The 17,807-nt window shown below is 46.5% G+C and overlaps 1 protein-coding gene across 2 annotated transcripts; it reads left to right on the forward strand.

Moving 5' to 3' along the window:
* The first annotated feature begins 2,382 nt into the window (after nucleotides 1-2,382).
* Ube2l6 (ubiquitin-conjugating enzyme E2L 6) lies at nucleotides 2,383-17,399 on the forward strand. Of its 2 annotated transcripts, none has more exons than NM_001024755.1 (4): nucleotides 2,383-2,875; nucleotides 6,519-6,614; nucleotides 13,156-13,342; nucleotides 16,765-17,399. In NM_001024755.1, the coding sequence occupies exons 1-4, from the start codon at nucleotides 2,849-2,851 to the stop codon at nucleotides 16,914-16,916; spliced, it is 462 nt and encodes a 153-aa protein (NP_001019926.1). In that variant the 5' UTR covers nucleotides 2,383-2,848; the 3' UTR covers nucleotides 16,917-17,399. The 2 variants fall into 2 exon arrangements, with proteins under 2 accessions (NP_001019926.1, XP_017447037.1); XM_017591548.3 differs by lacking the exon at nucleotides 2,383-2,875 and adding an exon at nucleotides 4,134-4,213.
* Nucleotides 17,400-17,807: the final 408 nt, after the last annotated feature.

Here is a 17,807-nt window from a genome sequence, read left to right on the forward strand (position 1 = left end):
CTCCTTTTCTCTTCCCACCATGTGGGTCCTGGGGAGCCACAATCTTTACCTGTGGGGCCATCTCTCCAGCCCTGAGTTCGTTTTTTTTCTTTTCCTAATTAAAAAAAATTATTCATTCATTTATTTATTATATATAAGCACACTGTAGCTGTCTTCAGACACACCAGAAGAGGGCATCAGATCTCATTATAGATGGTTGTGAGCCACCATGTGGTTGCTGGGATTTGAACTCTGGACCTCTGGAAGTGTCACCTCTGAGTCATCTCTAGCCCTTCTTTTCCTAATGTTAAAAAAGAGTATTTTATGTATATGATTCTTTGGCCTGCATATTTGTGCACCATACATATGCCTGGTGCCCAGGGAGGTTAGCAGAGGATGTCTGATCTCCTGGAGTTACGGATAGTTTGTGAGCTGCCATGTAGGTACAAGAAACTGGACTCAAGGGGGCTGGGGAAATGGCTCATCGGTTAAGAGCCCTGATTACACTTCCAGAGGTCCTGAGTTCAATTCCCAGCAATCACTTGGTGGCTCACAACCATCTGTAACGGGATCTGCTGCCCTCTTCTGGAGTGTCTGAAGACAGCAACATACATAAAATAAATATTATATATATATATATATATATATAAATATAAACTGGACTGAAGATGCTGTGAGAGTAACAAGTGTTATTAATTGCGGAATCACTTCTCATACTTGGGCAAATTTCAATAGCAGTGCTTCATAAAGAACCAGAAGAGTCTGTAGGTCCCAAACACACAGAAATGTTTGCCATGCAAATACTAATTTGATCATTATATACATACATAGGTTGAATTACCCCACGGTACCCATCCGCATGTACAATTATTATGTTCCAGTTACAATAAACTATTTACTTATTTATTGGTGCCTCTGTGTGTGTACGCTCTTACAAGCTGGCTCCGGACCCTTCCTAGAATGCTTGCATTCACAGTGATGAAGGGCTGCAAAAGTAAGGAGTAGAAACAGCATACTCTCTGTGCTGCACGCTCTCAATCCGTTCCGGCTCCTGACACCCTGTCACTTTGCCAATGCTGTTCCTTCCCTCTTTTTTTTTTTTTTTGTTTTTAAGATTTATTTATTTAATATATATGAGTACACTGTAGCTGCCTTCAGACACACCAGAAGAGGGCATCGGATCCCATTACAGATGGTTGTGAGCCACCATGTGGTTGCTGGGAATTGAACTCAGAATCTCAGGAAGAGCAGTCAGTGCTCTTAACCCCTGAGCCATCTCTCCAGCCCTGTTCCTTCCCTCTTATTCTCAACAACTTCCTCCCACGCCCTTGGAGGCGGAGCTAACTCTTCAGGCGCCCTCCCTTTGATTCAATCATCCCAGGAAGCCTTTGCCCCGCCTCCACGAGGAGATCAAGTGATCCCCCCTCACCCAGACCCAGTGATTCGTTATGTGATTATCATTAAAAATTCAGAGGCTAAATTGCCGGCGTGGTGGTGCTTGCCTTTAATCCTACCACTTGGGAGGCAGAGGCAGGCAGATCTCTGAGTCCTGGGCCAGCCTGGTTCTCCAACAAGTTCCAGGCCAGTCAGGACTACATACTCAAAGAACTACAAGTACAAAAATCCAGAGGCTAAATTCTCTGTTTTTCAACTGCCCGAGAGCTCCTGTGAGGACAGATACCACAGTTTCTCTGTCTGGTGTGTTCCATAGACAGTGCCTGGCACTTGGTGTTAACTAAGACTACTACTAACCAGAAATGGGTTCAATGCCCTGCTCCCCTATCTATATTTAGGGGTTGCTGATGGCGTCCTGTTTATTATTGCTGGCATTAGAAGGTATCTGATTAAAGTTATTGAATTGAAAAAACAGAATCGTTTTTCAAACACATCCCGTATCTAAGCAGATCAGATATTTGGTTCCTGGATAGAAAAAAAAAAATCCTGTGGCATACTGGGTCAAAATCTTAGGCTTCAAAATATGCTAATTTCTGGGCTGGAATGGGTGAGGCAGGTAGGTGGATTCCTCTCTAGCTTCAGAATTTCTCCCAGATGCTGTGTTCTGCTAATTCCACCATGGTCTCGACTTGGGCTAGAGACTCCTTGGCTGTTTGTGAAGACACACAGTAGGTACATAGATTGTAATCGGCTGGTGATAGAATATATAGGCTCCTGAAATCTATCTCGAGGCTTCAGCTACCCATCATTTTCCCAAATCGCCACAGAGCAGACACCTTCTATGTGTTCTTCCGAGTAAAAGAGTTAAGGTCGACAGAACGCCCCTAACTAGAAGAGATTGGATCCACCAGCGTCCTCTAGTGGTGCTCGGCACCAAGCAACCTAAAAGCAACATCCAGCAACGCTGCGTCTCTGCCTATCTGCTGGACTGTACCACTCAGGATCCCACACAGTTAAGGGAGCGGTCCTTGGAGGGCATAAAGTCTACACTGATCCCCAATCTCTTTTAGGATGGGGTACTAGACCCACAAAGGCAAAGTGATTTGGCCCAGGACTCTGAGAATTTCTCTAGAGGTGGGGGTTAGGTCCACAATCTCACTGAGAGAGCCTGCAGCAGAGTTACTTTGCAGCGGCGTCGGGGGAGCTGACAGAGGCTAGGGATGAACCCCATCCCAGCTCCTGCCTGATGTACTCTACGAGATGCAGGAACCACAGACGTAGTCTCTGATCTGCAAAGAGCTTGAGTTTCTTGGATTTAAGACCGCCAAGCTGGGCACTCCGCAGCCTCCACGTATCCCTCGAAGAAGTGGGAAGCAGGTCTTTACAGCTGGAGCCCGTGTAGGTGGAGCAGAGCGTGGGCGGGGCTCAGGATCGTCCGGCAAGAATCTGCTGCTGCCCCACGCTCCAACCTGAGATGACGGCCAGCAAGCGAGTGGCTAAAGTAAGCCTGTACAAGATGATTCTTTCCTTGTGCTTACCCCCCCCACCCCACTTTCTCCTCCTGCTCTCTGAACACTTTTATTTGGTTACCAGGGCTAGCTGAAACCCAGGCATCCTCACCTTCTCCCATTGAAGGAGTGGGAGAAGGGAGGGGTGGGGGGAGGGGTGAGGGAGGAGGGGGGAGGGAGAAGAGAAGGGGGGAGGGAGGGAGGGAGAGGGACTGATTGAGACAGACTGGAAACAAAGTTGTCATCAGCTTCCGGAGTTGTAATTGGCGCGAGAATGAACTAGATTTCTAAACTGGTTTCAGTTTCAATTCTGCTGAAAATTTATTAGTGGAGCTTATCTCAGGCACCGGAAGGGCTCTGTTGCGCCGTCTAGTGGATACACTCATAATTTGATACCCACCTTACCCAAGGCCTCAGAAGCCAGAGATGCTGTTGGGCTGTGGTGAATGGGCAGATCCTGGAATAAAAGTGTACAGAATAGTCCCTGGAATGAGAAGTAACAATTTATGCCCTGAGTAGGTTATTAGTATGCAGTCCTGCTACAGATGCTAAACGCCTACTTTGTGCCAGGCAGCAGGGGCAAAAAAGGAACAAAAATCTTGTTCCATTTGAATGTTCATTTCTATGTGGGACACTATTTGGTACTATGTAAAAGAATGGAAAGAGGGTAGTCTAGAGGTCTGACTGGAACCAGGATTGGAGATCACGGAGAAGAAACACTGGTGAACTGGTGCTGGTACCTCCAGGCTTTGAGTCTCCCCAAAACACCCCTCTAGTCTGCAGAATTGAGAGCAAGGCCTCCTCAGGAGACAGGAGGGATGATTGCTGTCCTCATCTTCCAAAAAGAAAATTCTTTTAAGGTGGAGAAGTCCAGAGCAGACCCAAACCAGAACTAAACTTTGTTGGTTTTAGGCTGGTACAAAATGGGACAGAGGTTAATTGCTACCTCAACGCTAAGAGGTAGACTGACTTTTGTTGCTCCGGAATCTTCAGCACCAAGCAGTTTGCTTTATCTAACTCTTACAACAACTGTGGGATAGCTGTGTCTTCCCATTTCACGGAGGAGGAAACTGAGACGTCGGGGAAAGTAACATGGCTGACCAGTGATATTCTGCAGAGGTAATGGGGCTGGAATTTGAGCTCAGGCTGATAAGACTGCAAACTCACAGAGCCTTTAATGGCCCGTCTGTTTTCACTTTCGATTCTCCTAAGTCAGGTGACTTACTAACAGGCTTTGGGAGGAGCTGTGTGTCCTAGCTTGGGTTTCAGCAGTCATAGGAAATTCAGCCAGAAGTCATCAAAACGCATTAAAAATCTAAGTACTCCCAGTGGTAAGAGAGAAAATTTCCCTTCTATATTTTTAAATTTGTGTTGTTCAGGTTGGCCTTAAACTTGATATGTAGCTGACAATTTAAATTATTTAATTTAATTTTTTTGTGTATGGATGCCTGTGTGTATACCTGTTAGCTACCTGCAGGCCTAGCAGAAGTCACTGGAGCTAGAGACGGTAGTCAGTCACCATGTGAGTGCCAGGAATGGAACCCAGCTTGTCTGATCCTCTGGAAGACCAACAAGTGCACCTAACTGCTGGGCCACCTCACCAGCTCAACCTTTAATTTCTTAATTCTGTCTCCATCACATCCCCTAAGACCTGGGATCATAGATGTGCACCACTTTATCAAGTTTCATGCAATGCTGGGGATTGAACCCAGGGCCTTGTGCATGCTAGACAAACGCTCTCCCAACTGAGCTGCATCTTCATCCCAGAAAATGTCCATTCAAGATCTGGGTTATACCGAGGCCTTTGCTCTTGCCCAAGCTAAGGCACAAGTTATGCTTGTGGTAAGCTAGAATAGGCAAATGAATGGTCCTGGCTGCAAGTAGAAGGCTTAGAGATAAAAGGGAGTGTGGGGAGTTTTTATGCTTGGGAGACGGGTACAGATGCTGTGCAGCTGTGAAGGATGCCACCCCCAAGCCCCTGGCTTAGGGGAACTTTCTCCCTGCCTGTGTGTACACAAGCCTTCCTCGACTTTATCTCTGTTGACATTTGGGGCCAGATCATTCTTTGTAGGATGTTTCATCAGTACCTCTGGACTTTACATGCTGAATTGTGGCAGCACTCACCCCATTTGTGACAGTAGGAAATGCTTCTAGATATTAGCAAAGGCACCCTGGTGGGTAAATACACCCCTGGATGAGAACCACTAGTTTGTATCTATTCATGTTTCCCAGAGCTGCCTTGAATGTGTGAATGCTTTTCTTTTCTTTTTTTTTTTTAAAGATTTTATTTATTTATTATATATGAGTACACTGTAGCCGTCTGCAGACACACCAGAGAAGGGCATCAGATCTCATTACAGATGGTTGTGAGCCACCATGTGGTTGCTGGGATTTGAACTCAGGACCTCTGGAAGAGCAGTCAGTGCTCTTAACCACTGAGCCGTCTCGGAGCTGGGGACCGAACCCAGGGCCTTGCGCTTCCTAGGTAAGCGCTCTACCACTGAGCTAAATCCCCAGCCCGTGAATGCTTTTCGAACCACCTCCCCCTTCTCAAAATGTGAAGACCTGGAGTCCTTGGGTGTGGTCCTTTGGTCAAATGCATGCACCATGGTATCCTGGGGACTTTGGATGTGCTGGGGGTGTGGTTCAGTGGCAAGGTACCACCTAGCAGGCTCAAGGTCCTTAGTCCCATCCTCACTACTGCAAAACCTTTGGGTTGTTCTGCAGTGAAGAAGCTTTATAACTCATCTTTCCCAAATGTACTTAGCCATAAAGGCCTTTTCCTGTAGTAACTATTAGTATTCCAAGGGGGACCTGCACATGCTTGTCCTGTCTGGGCCCTCTGCCTTGTCTCTATGTTTTTTCGCTTGGTGATCTCCTACCTACTCTTCAAGGCCTATCTCACGGCCGCAGCCTCTGTGAAGTGTCCCCGCTCCCCTCCTTCCTGGTTGTGTGCCCATTCACACCATTCATGGCCTCAAATTTGTTTCCGCTGTTACTCCAAAGATGTTCTTGGGGGCTGCATCCTGTCTTAGTCAAGGGTCAGCAGAGGATGTTCAATAAACTGCTCTTGGGAGAAATCAGGGATGCCCAGGTGATTAAGCCACATTTCTGAGAAGGCGAGTCGCTCATTGTCCCCTGTCTACCGTGTGTGATGTGCAGCGTTTCTCGCCTGGGCAGCCTGGATCAGTCCTTTACCCTTAAGGTGGTATGATGTGGTGGCGGGGAATGGATGCGTGATGGCCTTGCCATTCATTCTGCCAGTGCATATTGTACTGGAAACTCAGATATTACTGAAGAGAGAGGGATAAAATAGGACTCTGTGAGAAAAAGGGCAAGAGGACAGAGTACCTTGCCCTCAGAAAGAAGGCTCCTAGGAGTTCTTACTATTTGAGAGAATATTTGAGATCACCTAATCCTTACACTGGAGCCTACAGCGTTGTGGTGAGGCTGAAGCCAGGTAATTCATTAACCACTCAGCATTGGGTCTCACACCAGCTCAGTGTTCCCTAAGTTGGGGCTCTGACCTTTCTCTTTCTGCTCTTAGGATATCCTGTTTGGGCTTTCTGTGGGGCTGCTGCTGTGGGGCTGAATTTGTGAGCACTTGGCTTACTACCCTTGATGTGATCCCTACAGGAGCTGGACGATCTTTCGAAGGAGCTTCCGCCATACCTGCGCCACCTGTCTAGCGATGATGCCAATGTGCTGGTGTGGCACATGCTCCTGCTGCCAGTGAGTGTCTGTGGGGACCCTTTGGAGACTTAGGTCAGCATGGGCAGGGAGGGTCAGGCCTAGGATCTCTTCCTGGAGGTTGTGGTGTGTGGAAAGATCTGTCTCTAGACCAATTGCTTCTAAGTCCAGTCAGACCAATGAACACAACAGAGACTTTAGATGTAAGAGGACACCCTCCTTCAGACCTGTAGCTACTGAGTGTCCCATAGAAGAGTCAGCAGACGAAGAGTCAAAACCAGAGGAGGCCAGGTGGTGAACATGAGGGCCTGAGTTCAACCCTCAGCACCCATGGCAGAAGTCGTAGGAGCCGGTCATCCCAGAGCTAAGAAGCTAGAGACACGTCTGTGGAGATCACTGGCTGGGCAACCTAGCTCACTTGGTGATTTTCAGGTCAGTGAGAGGCCCTGTGTCCCAAAACAAGGTAGTGTAAAACACACACACACACACACACACACACACACACACACACACACACACACATACACACACACACACACACATTTTGAGATAGGATCTCTCTAGGTAGCTCTGCCTGGTCTGGAGCTTACTATGTAGACCAGGCTGCTTTAAACTGTAGAGTACTGACTCCCAAGTCCTGAATTAAAATCATCTGCCACCATGTTTCATTAATATAGTTTTTGACAAAATGAGACTACCTTGGGTGTTTGTTTGTTTTTTGATGCAGGATCATAATTTGCCTAGATAAACAATACCTAAATAAAGAGGTTGTTTGTTTGTGGTCTGGTGTCTGTGTAGCCCTGGCTGTCCTGGTACTTGCTCTGTGTATCAGGCTGGCCTGCTTCTGCCTTTGGAGAAGGCTAGGATTAAAGGCGTGCACTGCACTGCCTGGCTAGAGGAAAGGTAAAACAGCCATGCATCCCTTTCTTAATTAAAGCTCTTGGAAGAGAAGCTGGTGGTCTGATTTTTTTTTTTTTTTTTTTTTTTTTTTTTTTTTTTTTTTTTTTAGCTGAGGACCGAATCCAGGGCCTTGCGCTCGATAGGCAAGCGCTCTACCACTGAGCTAAATCCCCAGCCCCTGGTCTGATTGTTTAGAGTCTGTGCCTACCATGCGGTGGTCTCACCTTCTCTGTCCACTAACCTGTAATCTAGAAAACTAGAGAAAGGCTTGAGTAGGCCTTTCTCCTTGAGGAAGGCTGAGTGGGTCCAGGTTGTGTCTCCCAGTGTTGGGATGATGACAGTTATGGAGGAGGAAGAGCAGGTCAGAAGGAAGAGGGCTGTCATAAGGAAGAACTAGGAAAGGTCATGTGTGGGAGATACTATGAAATCGGAGGATCTCTATGATTGGCTCCTCAGGCCAAAAACTTCCCAGCCAATCAGGACTCTGGGGGAGGTTTGTTAGGCTCTAGTTGTGCCTAGGACCTGGGTGAAGACTGTAGCTGTCCCACATGGAGGGAGAGCAGGGGCCTTGGGGGTGAGCCGACCTCTGGCCCCAGAGGTCTCAATTTACATATTCATCCATGGGGCCTGTCAGTTCAGCTTCATGTGTCAGAGCTGCACTGGCCTTGTAAATCTCACTGTCAATTGACCACTGTCTGGAGGACCTGGAGAAAGGAAACACTGAGAACCCTCACCATCTTAAGAAAGGAGAGTTCCTTTTACAGATAAGGATGTAGAAAACTTGGAGGTTAAGGAACATGCTCATGGTTACACAGAATAAGGTGGCAGGGCAGGAGCTCAGCTGGCTCCAGAGTTTCTTTTCTTCTCTCCTACCTTTTCCTCCCCTCATCTCTCTAATTCTCCCCTTCCCTCCCCTCTCTACCTCCCTCCCCGTCCCTCCCTTCCCCTTTCCTCTCTTCCCCTCCCCTTCCTTCCTCCTTCCCCCTTCTTTTCTGTCCCTTCTCTGTGTTTACAGTCATGAATCTGTGGAAGCAAGAGGTTGGCTTAAGCTCTGTCCACTTTTGTTGTTGTTGTTGTTTAGACTTTACCCTGGAACTTTCTACGTAGGCTAAGCAGCCAAGCCCCAGGGATCTGCCTGTTTGTACTTCCTGATTACAAAGGTGTGCCATCAGGTCTAGCTTTTAGTTTTTTTAATTCGGTAATTTGAGGGACCCAAGTCAGGTCTGAATGCTCACAAGGCAAACACTTCATGGAGGGAGCGTCCTACTGGGCCCTTCCTTTCTCTTTTCATCTTCCCTCTCTGTAGCCCAGGCAAGCTACAAGTTTTCTCTTCTTTTGTTTTGTTTGCAGTGCTGAGACCCTCAAACTCAGGGTCCACGTGCTAAGCATGCACTTTGCATGCATGCTGCGTTTCCAGTTCAAGTCTTCTGTCTGAACCAGTACATGGATAGTTTTCAGTCAGAACATTTCTTATTTAACCCAGAGTGTGGAAAGTAGTACCACTCTTTCGATAACGTGAGATGGAGGGTGAAAGCCTTTATCTGGCCGACTTTCCTCAAAGATTCGAGATGGAGTCCTGGGGAAGCTCAGTCACTTGAAGAGTCACTTGAAGCAGAATGGGAGCAGGCCTAGGCCTCAGCTGTCTGTCAATAGATGGGACACAAAGACACCCAGCTTCCCCCTGAGGGTCTTACCTCACCCTTCTCTCTGCCTCCCAGGTGCAGGCTTCTCTGTTTATCGAGACCATGAGTTGGGCATTTCCGTTATCGGCCCAGGAGTTGCTTCCTGCCTTAATTCACCACAGCCAAGCCCAGTGTCCATTTTGCAATCTGTTAGGGAGGAGCACTCAGCTAGAATCTTGACTCTGGGCTGAAGACATAGCTCAGTCATAGTGGATGGGCCTCTTGAGCATGTGCTCTTGGGTCCATTCCAACACTCAGAACAGAACACAACATATTTGACTCTGCTTAACCATTGTTGTAATTCTAGCTGTTTTTACCCTGCATTTTCAATAATGGACATTCTAAAAGGACTTGGAGCTTTGGCCCTAACCTGAAGGACCCTGATCTCTGTGCTGGATCATTCTGGTCTCCTCTCCTCTCCCCTTTCCTCTTCTTATAGGGTCTCATGTATCCCAGGCTAGCCTCAAACTTCCTAGATAGCTGAGAAAGACATTGACTTTATCTACCACCCAAACGCTGGGATGACACACGTGCACCATCACACCCTGTTTTATGTGGTGCTGGGAACTGATCCCAGGGCTTTTTTCATGCTAGGTAAGCACTCTGCTAACAGGGCTGCACCTCCACCCACTGGAATGTTATCAGAGAGCATGGAGTAGTGTTCATATGTGGGTTGTCCAGTCTAACAAGTACGGAGTTTCCACTTCACAGCGGTCACGGTGGCCTGGACATTACATATACTCCGAACTACAGAGTCCTTATCGGAAGATGGAGATGCTGAGATACATGCCTTCCGTACTTATCAATAGTAGCTGGCACATGCCCGTGCCACCGTACCTTTCTAAGCCTTTGAAACAAAATAACAGTTATTCTTATCTAAGTCCTATGAAGGGCCTGGAGAGATGGCTCAGTGGTTAAGAGCACTGGCTGCTCTTCCAGAGGTCCTGAGTTCAAGTCCAAGCAACCACATAGTAGTTCACAACCATCTGTCATGGGATCTGATGCCCTCTTCTGGTGCGTCTGAAGACAGCTTCAGTGTACTTCTATATAATAAATAAGTCCTATGAAGACATCTACTGTTATCACTGTAAGGGAGCATAGAGAGATGCAGTTACTTGCTTAAGAGACTACTAGTAAGGGACGGAGCCAAGACTGCCCATGCAGGGTAACTTCAGGGCCTTTATATCCCCTGCACTCCACTCTACAGGCTAACTAATGTGTGCCATCCCTAGTCTCAGGTGGTCCACGGTAGGTGTCCAGGAGAAATCTTCAGGTCATGTGATCTCAATTCTTCTTGTACTGGCTTTTGGTCATCACCAAACCCTTGTCTACTCCAGCCCCCAAGTTTGTTTTGTAACTGAAATTTGCTGTGTAGTCCAGGCTGACTTGAACTCACTCTGCAGCCCAGGCAACAGTCCTACCACTTTGCCTTCCAAATGCTGGGATTATAGGCTTGTGGCTTTAAGTCTAGTTTTTTTTTTAACTTATGTATATGCCTATTTTGCCTTTGTGTACATATCATCATAAAGTATAACCAACTTTAAAGTTCTCTGTCTTTAAAGAGTTTAGTGGTGCCCAGAGGATAGTTCTACCAAGCAACTCCAGCATATAAGGCCCAGGGAATATCGCAGAAAACAGGACGGAAAAATCGTAATTGTCAGAGAATCAGGGAGTTCGCTGCGAGACTGTATCTCGAGCAGCATCAGAAGCTACACCCATAAAGTCTCACCAACATGACCTGGAAAAAGACATCAGTAGATGTGCCAGACGGGACTGGGAAACTTCAGACGACTATGGAATTCTGGCAGTAGGAGGAGTGGTCTTCCCCAGGGAAGAGTACACCAGTTGGTTATCTAGTACCACATGGTCAGCCCTAAAAACATACAAATGAGGAACATTACACATACATATATTTAGAAATATATGTATGTATGTTTGTGTGTGTATTCCTAATATATATGTGTACACACACGCACACACACACACACACACACACACACACACACGAGTTTGGAGGAAGGACCAGGCAGAGAAAAATTATGTAATTATATTATAATCTCAAAAATAAAAGGGCAAAGAAGAGTTCAGTGGCATTAAGTATATTATGCAGTCACAATCCCTCCATTTCTAGAACTTTCCAACCTGTACTTCAAACTCTGCCTACATGTGATAACATTTCCCCCATGCCTCCAGCACCTCGTTAGCACTCTTCTGTTTTACCTTTCTGGGATTTGACCATTCTAGGCATTCTGTGTACAGTCTGAGCATTTGGAGTATTGACACATGCACCATTAGTACAGTATATGTTGGTCTCTGTCTAGCTTACTTCATTTATTGTGATGTCTCCGTGGTCCATTCAAGTTGTATTGTGTGTTACACTTTTCTTACCTTTTAAAGATAAATATCATTTCTTTGTAATATGTGTCTCATTTTATTTATTTGTTTTCTTCAACTGTATAAAAAATATAACCGGGCTGGAGAGATGGCTCAGTGGTTAAGAGCAGTGTCTGTTCTTCCAGAGGTCCTGAGTTCAATTCTCTGCAACCTCATGGTGGCTCACAACCATCTGTAATGGGATCTGATGCCCTTTTCTGGTGTGTCTGAAGACAGCGACAGTGTACCCACATAACATAAAATAAATAAATCTTTAAAAAAGAAAAAAAAAGAATAAAACAAAATAAACAAAAATACTAAGTGTAATGGCCTGGTTTCAGAATGTCTGCTCTAACTTTAGAAGTTTATAGAGATATATAGAGTTTAGGACCGGACAAATGTTTGTTTGAGTGATTACATTAACGTGATGTTTTTATTTGTCACTTCATTAAAAAGTAAAGTGATTTTATTAAAAAAAAATTCTCCTGGGTATGGTGGTTCACACCTTTGATCACACCTTTTATTCAGGGGGTAGAGGAGATGGCTCTCTGAGTTCAAGGTCAACCTGGTCTACAGAGCAAGTTCCAGGACAACCAGGGTTACCCAGAGAAACTATGTCTCAAAACAAAACAAACAAAATCCTTTGAGGAGCACTGGAGAACGACTCTGTGGTTAAGAGTGCTGGCTGCTCTTGCGAGGACCTGAGTTCAAATCCCAGCACTTCCATGGTGGCTTACAGCCATCTGTAAATCCAGTCCCAAGGAAGCCAACACTTTCTGACTTCCACGGGCATGTGGTACTCACTCATCATACACGCAGACATTCATACATATAAAATAAATGAATCTTTAAAAAAATTCTTTGGGGGAGGGGGAATAGAAGAAGGATTTTGTCAGGAGGTGACCGAGGGGAGGGGGCAGTGAGCGGGATGTAAAGTGAACAAGTAAAAAAAAAAATTAAATTAAAAAAATTCTTTGAGGAAAATATATCAAAGTGGAACGCATAAATCATATTTTAATTTTTGGAGAGCTGCTTTCTGGTTTTCCATAGTATCTGCACCATTTTTACTTAGTAAATTTTTTTCTTTGACAATTGCACACCTATATCATTCACACACTGGTTGCTCTAATGCCTGCCTTCCCTCTTCCTTCCTCACACGCCTGTTTCACGTGATGACTCACAGATCTTAGCCAGGGCTGGCCTCATGATTTTCTGGGTTTCTTTTCTTTCTTCTTCTTCTTCTTTTTTTTAATAAGCAAAGGTGAGGTTTATTACGGAGCCCTATTACAGAGATCTCCGGGCCGACACGTATCCCACGCAGGAGACAGAGGAGTTGACCGATTTTCTGGGTTTCTGCCCCATTTTTCAGATGAGAAGTCTGAGGTTCAGGGATGGGAGGTGGCTCACTCATGTCAGGTTTTCTGACACGGTGCTCTTCTGGGACTCTGTCCTCCATCTAATTTCTAAGGCAACGGGCAAACGCTTATATCTTCCTGGGAATAGAGCAGAGGCCACGCAGGACCCTGGGATGGGGAAGGGAAGGAAGGCCAGATCTAAGCTCTTAGAGGAAAGCATCTTTCAGGGAGTTGTACCTTCAGAACAGAGCTCAGTCTCTTCTCTCTGATCAGGACCAACTTCCCTATCGCCTCAAGGCCTTCGGTCTGCGGATTGATTTCCCCAGGGAGTATCCACTTAAGCCTCCCACTTTGAGATTCACCACCAAGATCTACCACCCCAACATCAGTGAGGATGGACTGGTGTGCCTTCCCCTCATCAGCACTGAGAACTGGAAACCTTACACCAAGGCCTATCAAGGTAGGGTGGGCCCTACCCAGGCAGATGGAGAGGGGGGCTACTGGGTAGGGTTGTTGTGGGCTTATTTTGATTTAAAGGCTTAAAAGAGAAGAGACAGGGAAAGGGGTGTAACTTGGATGCTTTCCTTATATACGTAGGTCTTAGGGTCACTCACCTGTACCATATAAACTGGGTGTGATGACCCACACTTTGGGATCTCAATGCTTGGGAAGTGGAAGCAGGAGGGTCAGAAGGTCAAGGTCACCTTCAAGGGCAAGGTAATTGAAAAACAAAAACAAACAAACAAACAAAAAAAAAAACACTCCCTGAGCAAGCCTAAACCTGGTGCGGTCCACAGACCCCACAGTGGAACAATTGAACCAACAACTCACATAAGTTGTCCTCTGCCCTCTCCACGAGATCTGTGGCATTCATGTGCCTTACCGCACGTGTATGTTGTGTGCGCACTTGCAGGCACATGCAAGTTCAGTTCCCAGCAACCACGTGGTGGCTCACAACCATCTGGAATGGGATATGATGCCCTCTTCTGGTGTGTACTCATATACATGAAATAAATAAATAAATAAATAAATACATACATACATACATACATACATACATACATACATACATACATAAATAAATAAAGTTAGTGTGAGATGAGCTTCCTGTTGAATGGAAAGATGCTTCCTGAGACACTGGATGGTCAGCATATTCTTGAAGGTGTGATTTAGACATTTAGCCATGGTGTGTGTGTGTGTGTGTGTGTGTGTGTGTGTGTGTGTGTGTGTGTCTGTCTGTCTGTCTGTCTGTCTTTGTGTGTGCATATGTGTGTGTCTGTGTTTGTCTTTATGTGTATGTCTGTCAGAGAGAGAGAGAGAGAGAGAGAGAGAGAGAGAGAGAGGTGTTTGACTGCAGAGGGAAGATCTGGGAATAACAGGACTGTCATCCTAAACCAAGACACACTGAAGCTTAGGTAAAGGACCTACAAGTGCCGAGGGGCAGAGTGTGGCTAAATCTAGCAGGTGTAGGGTGTTGATTAGTTTTATATCAGCTCAATACGGGTTAGAATCATTTGGGAAGAGGGGTTCTCGACTGAGAAAAAGCCTCCATAAGATTGGCCTGTAGGTAGGTCTGTCTGGCATTTTCTCAGTTGAGAAAAGATTGATGTGAGAAGGCCAGCCCACTGAGGGCGGAGCCAACTCTGGGGAGCTGGTTCTGAGTTGTGTGAGGAAGCAGGCTGGCAAGCTGTGAGGAGCAAGCCAGTAAGCAGTGCTCCTGTGTAGACTCTGCTTCTGCCCCTGTCCTGATTTCCATCAATGATAGGGTGTGACCTGAGAGTTGTAAGCTAACTAAGACCTTTCCTCAACAAGTTGATTTTGGCCATGGTCTTTCATCACAGTCACAGAAACCCTGGGGCATGTAGCAAGCCTCTTGATATTGTAAAAGGATGATGCTACAATATCCGTGCTTGAGAACTGCATCACCAAGCGACCGTCCCAAAAGGCAAAAATAAATATGTTTAATAAGCTTATAAATTTGAGTTGAGCCCCAAGTCGAACACCCCCAACTCTAGAGCAGTAACAGAACTTTCCGTGGTGCTGCAAATGTTGGATGCGTCTCCGGTGAATGATTAACGTCATAGTCCACCTGCAACTGGAACCCAATTCTTACTTGTACTGAACTTTCATGAATTTAAACTTAAATAACGTGTAAACAGTGGTGACCGTGTTGGACAGTAAAACTCTAAAGTCTGTGTGACTCAACCTGGATGCCAGACTGTATCTGCCCTGCTCAAGAGCCTTAATCCAGGGAAGCAGGGATCCTTGGGGTTGAGGGAGACACAAGAACTGGGCGTTGGATGAACCCTGGGGGCTGTCATGCTCTCTTCACTAGAGCTGTAAATGAGGGCACAGACATGGTGCACGCACCTAGAAGGGTTGAATGCCTCCTCCCCGGGTTCCCAAAAGCAGCTGAGAGATTAAAAGCCACCGAGGCAGCAGTGTTGTTCATTCTTTTGGTTCAGAACCCCTTTATCCTAAATAAAAGTTTCTTGGAAATCCAAGTCTAACAGAAAACTAGGGTGTTTGAAAGATGGCTCATAAGTTGAGAATGATAGCTGCCCTTGCTCACAGGAGTTCCGTTCCCAGCACCGACATTAGGTTCCTCACAACTCTCTGTAACTCCAGCTCTAGGGGAGCCAGCTCTTTGTTCTGGCCTCCAAGAGCATTTTTCACACACGGGGGCACACATGTTAAAATATTGAAAGTAAAACAGAAAACCAGAGTGTCTGTTAGTAAAAGTGAGACCCTCGTGGGTCTAGCGCAGTAGTGCCTAGCCCAGCCATCATCAGAGAGGATTCCTTCAGAAGCTGATGGGAGCAGCTGCGCAGAGCCACAGCCAAAGATTAAGTAGAACTCGGGGAACCCTGCAGAAGAGGTGGGGGAAGAATTGTAGGAGCCAGAGGGTTTGGGGACACCAGGAGAACACGGCCCACTGATATCCGCTAAGTAGGGCCCACAGGGGCTCTTAGAGACTGAAGCGGCAATCACAGAGCCTGCATGGGCCTGCACTGGGCCCTCTGAAAGCTGTGCTGTGGTGGTTTAGTTTGTTTTTTTGTGGGTCTCCTAACAACGGGAGTAGGGGAGTCTCTGACTCTTTTGCCGGCTTGCAGGATCCTTTTCCTTCTATCAGGTTGCTTCGTCCTGCCTTGGTAGGAGGGTTTGTGTCTAATCTTATCGCATCTTGTTATGCTCTGTTTGCTTGTTATCATGGGGAGGCCTGCTCTTTTCTGAAGGAAAAGGGGGGGAGAAGTGGATCTGGGAGAGAGGGAAGGTTTGCAGGAGGGACTGGGTGGAGGGGAAGAAAGGGAGGCTGCAGTCTGTATGTATTGTATGAGGGAAGAATAAAAAAGAAAAAGAGTGGGGTTGGGGATTTAGCTTAGTGGTAGAGCGCTTGCCTAGCAAGCTCAAGGCCCTGGGTTCGGTCCTCAGCTCCGGAAAGAAAAAAAAAAAAAAAGAAAAAGAGTAAAAGTGAGGATCGAGAATCCCACGGACCTCGTGAGAAGCTCCTTTGAAGCATGGCGGATAGTTTTTTGAACACTATGGATCAGGGGTGCCGGTACCTGTTGGCGATCCTAGTACATGGGAGGCAGAGGAGCTTGGGTTTGAGGACAGCCTGGGTTTCATAGTAAGACTCTGTGTAAAAGGAGAGGACTAGGAAGAGAACTACTAATCCATGAATCATTCATGAATCTTCTGACCTCAGCCATCAAGAATGAGAGGGGCATCTTCTTTGGCTATGGAGCCATACTAAGTGATGGTACACACTTGCGGTACCCTGAGGATGGTTGAGGGACTTCAGGAGAATCTGGGGACAAGTAGCCCTTACCTCCTCCCATGGTTCTTCTTGGTCCTGATGCCCTTCTCTGCCCTCTCCCCCAGTCTTGGAGGCCCTCAACATACTGGTGAGTAGACCGAATCTGGAAGAACCTGTGCGTTTGGAACTAGCTGACCTCCTGACTCAGGACCCGGAGATGTTCAGGAAGAAGGCAGAAGAGTTCACCCTTCAATATGGAGTGGACCGACCCTCTTAATTCTGGTTCTGAAGCCTCTCTCCCTGGATCTTCTGTGGATGGATATCACAGGAAGGCCATCCTGTGCCGAAGGTTTCCTTTGTATTGCTAATTATGAATATTGTGCCCAGTGTGTATGTATGTGTTGGGGGGAACTGTGTGGTGGGTACTCCTTCCTGGAGTCATCTGGCTGTAGATGTACCATTCCCACGTCCTCGGTGGCTCCAAAGCCAGTGGACGGACGTTAGGTATGCACAGTTTCAGGCCTGCTTTCTAGATAATCCATCTTAGGTCACCTTCAGGTCAATTGGCAGAAAATTGAATGCCCCAGGGCCTGGGCACCAAGGGGTGAGAAGGCAGGACTCTGCTTGGAAGACAGGGCCTCCAGAAGGTGCCGGATTTACTGCTGAGTGATTGAAATCAACCCCATTGTAATTGAAAACGTTAAACATTTTATTTTCTGTTGATGACTCACAAAATAAAGTAACTAACCTCCACCCAGAAGTCGGACTTCATGTTTCTAAATTGTTTGCTCTCTGACTGGATACATTTCTGTGGGCCAGGCCTTAACCTGGGATTTGTATACCCCCAACCTCCTGTCCAGGGGGGCTCCACAAAATGTGTGCGCTTGTCTGCAGATGAATTCCAGAGTTCAGTTAAGTTTTCCCTGAGTGGATGGGATGGTTTGGGGGTTTGTTTTTTAAAGTTTGTTACATTTTTATTTATTTCGTGTGTTTGTGTAGTGGGTGAGCACATCGTGGCATGGGAATAGAGGTAAAAGAACAATTTATTGGAGACATAAATTTCTCCTTCCACCATGTAGGTCCTGAGGATTCAACTAAGGTTGCCGTCTGGCTTGATAGCCTGCACTTTTTTATCTAAGCCCCAGGCTGGCTGGGGACTAACAAAGCA

The sequence above is a fragment of the Rattus norvegicus genome, chromosome 3 (genome assembly GCF_036323735.1).
Source record: "Rattus norvegicus strain BN/NHsdMcwi chromosome 3, GRCr8, whole genome shotgun sequence".
Taxonomy (NCBI): Eukaryota; Metazoa; Chordata; class Mammalia; order Rodentia; family Muridae; genus Rattus; species Rattus norvegicus.

Excerpts from the sequence above, each read along its gene's own strand:
- Ube2l6 (NM_001024755.1), top strand. The coding sequence starts at position 2,849 with ATGACGGCCAGCAAGCGAGTGGCTAAA. Across the intron at positions 2,876-6,518 it reads CCAGCAAGCGAGTGGCTAAA|GAGCTGGACGATCTTTCGAA; the intron begins GTAAGCCTGTAC and ends TGATCCCTACAG. Across the intron at positions 6,615-13,155 it reads GGCACATGCTCCTGCTGCCA|GACCAACTTCCCTATCGCCT; the intron begins GTGAGTGTCTGT and ends CTCTCTGATCAG.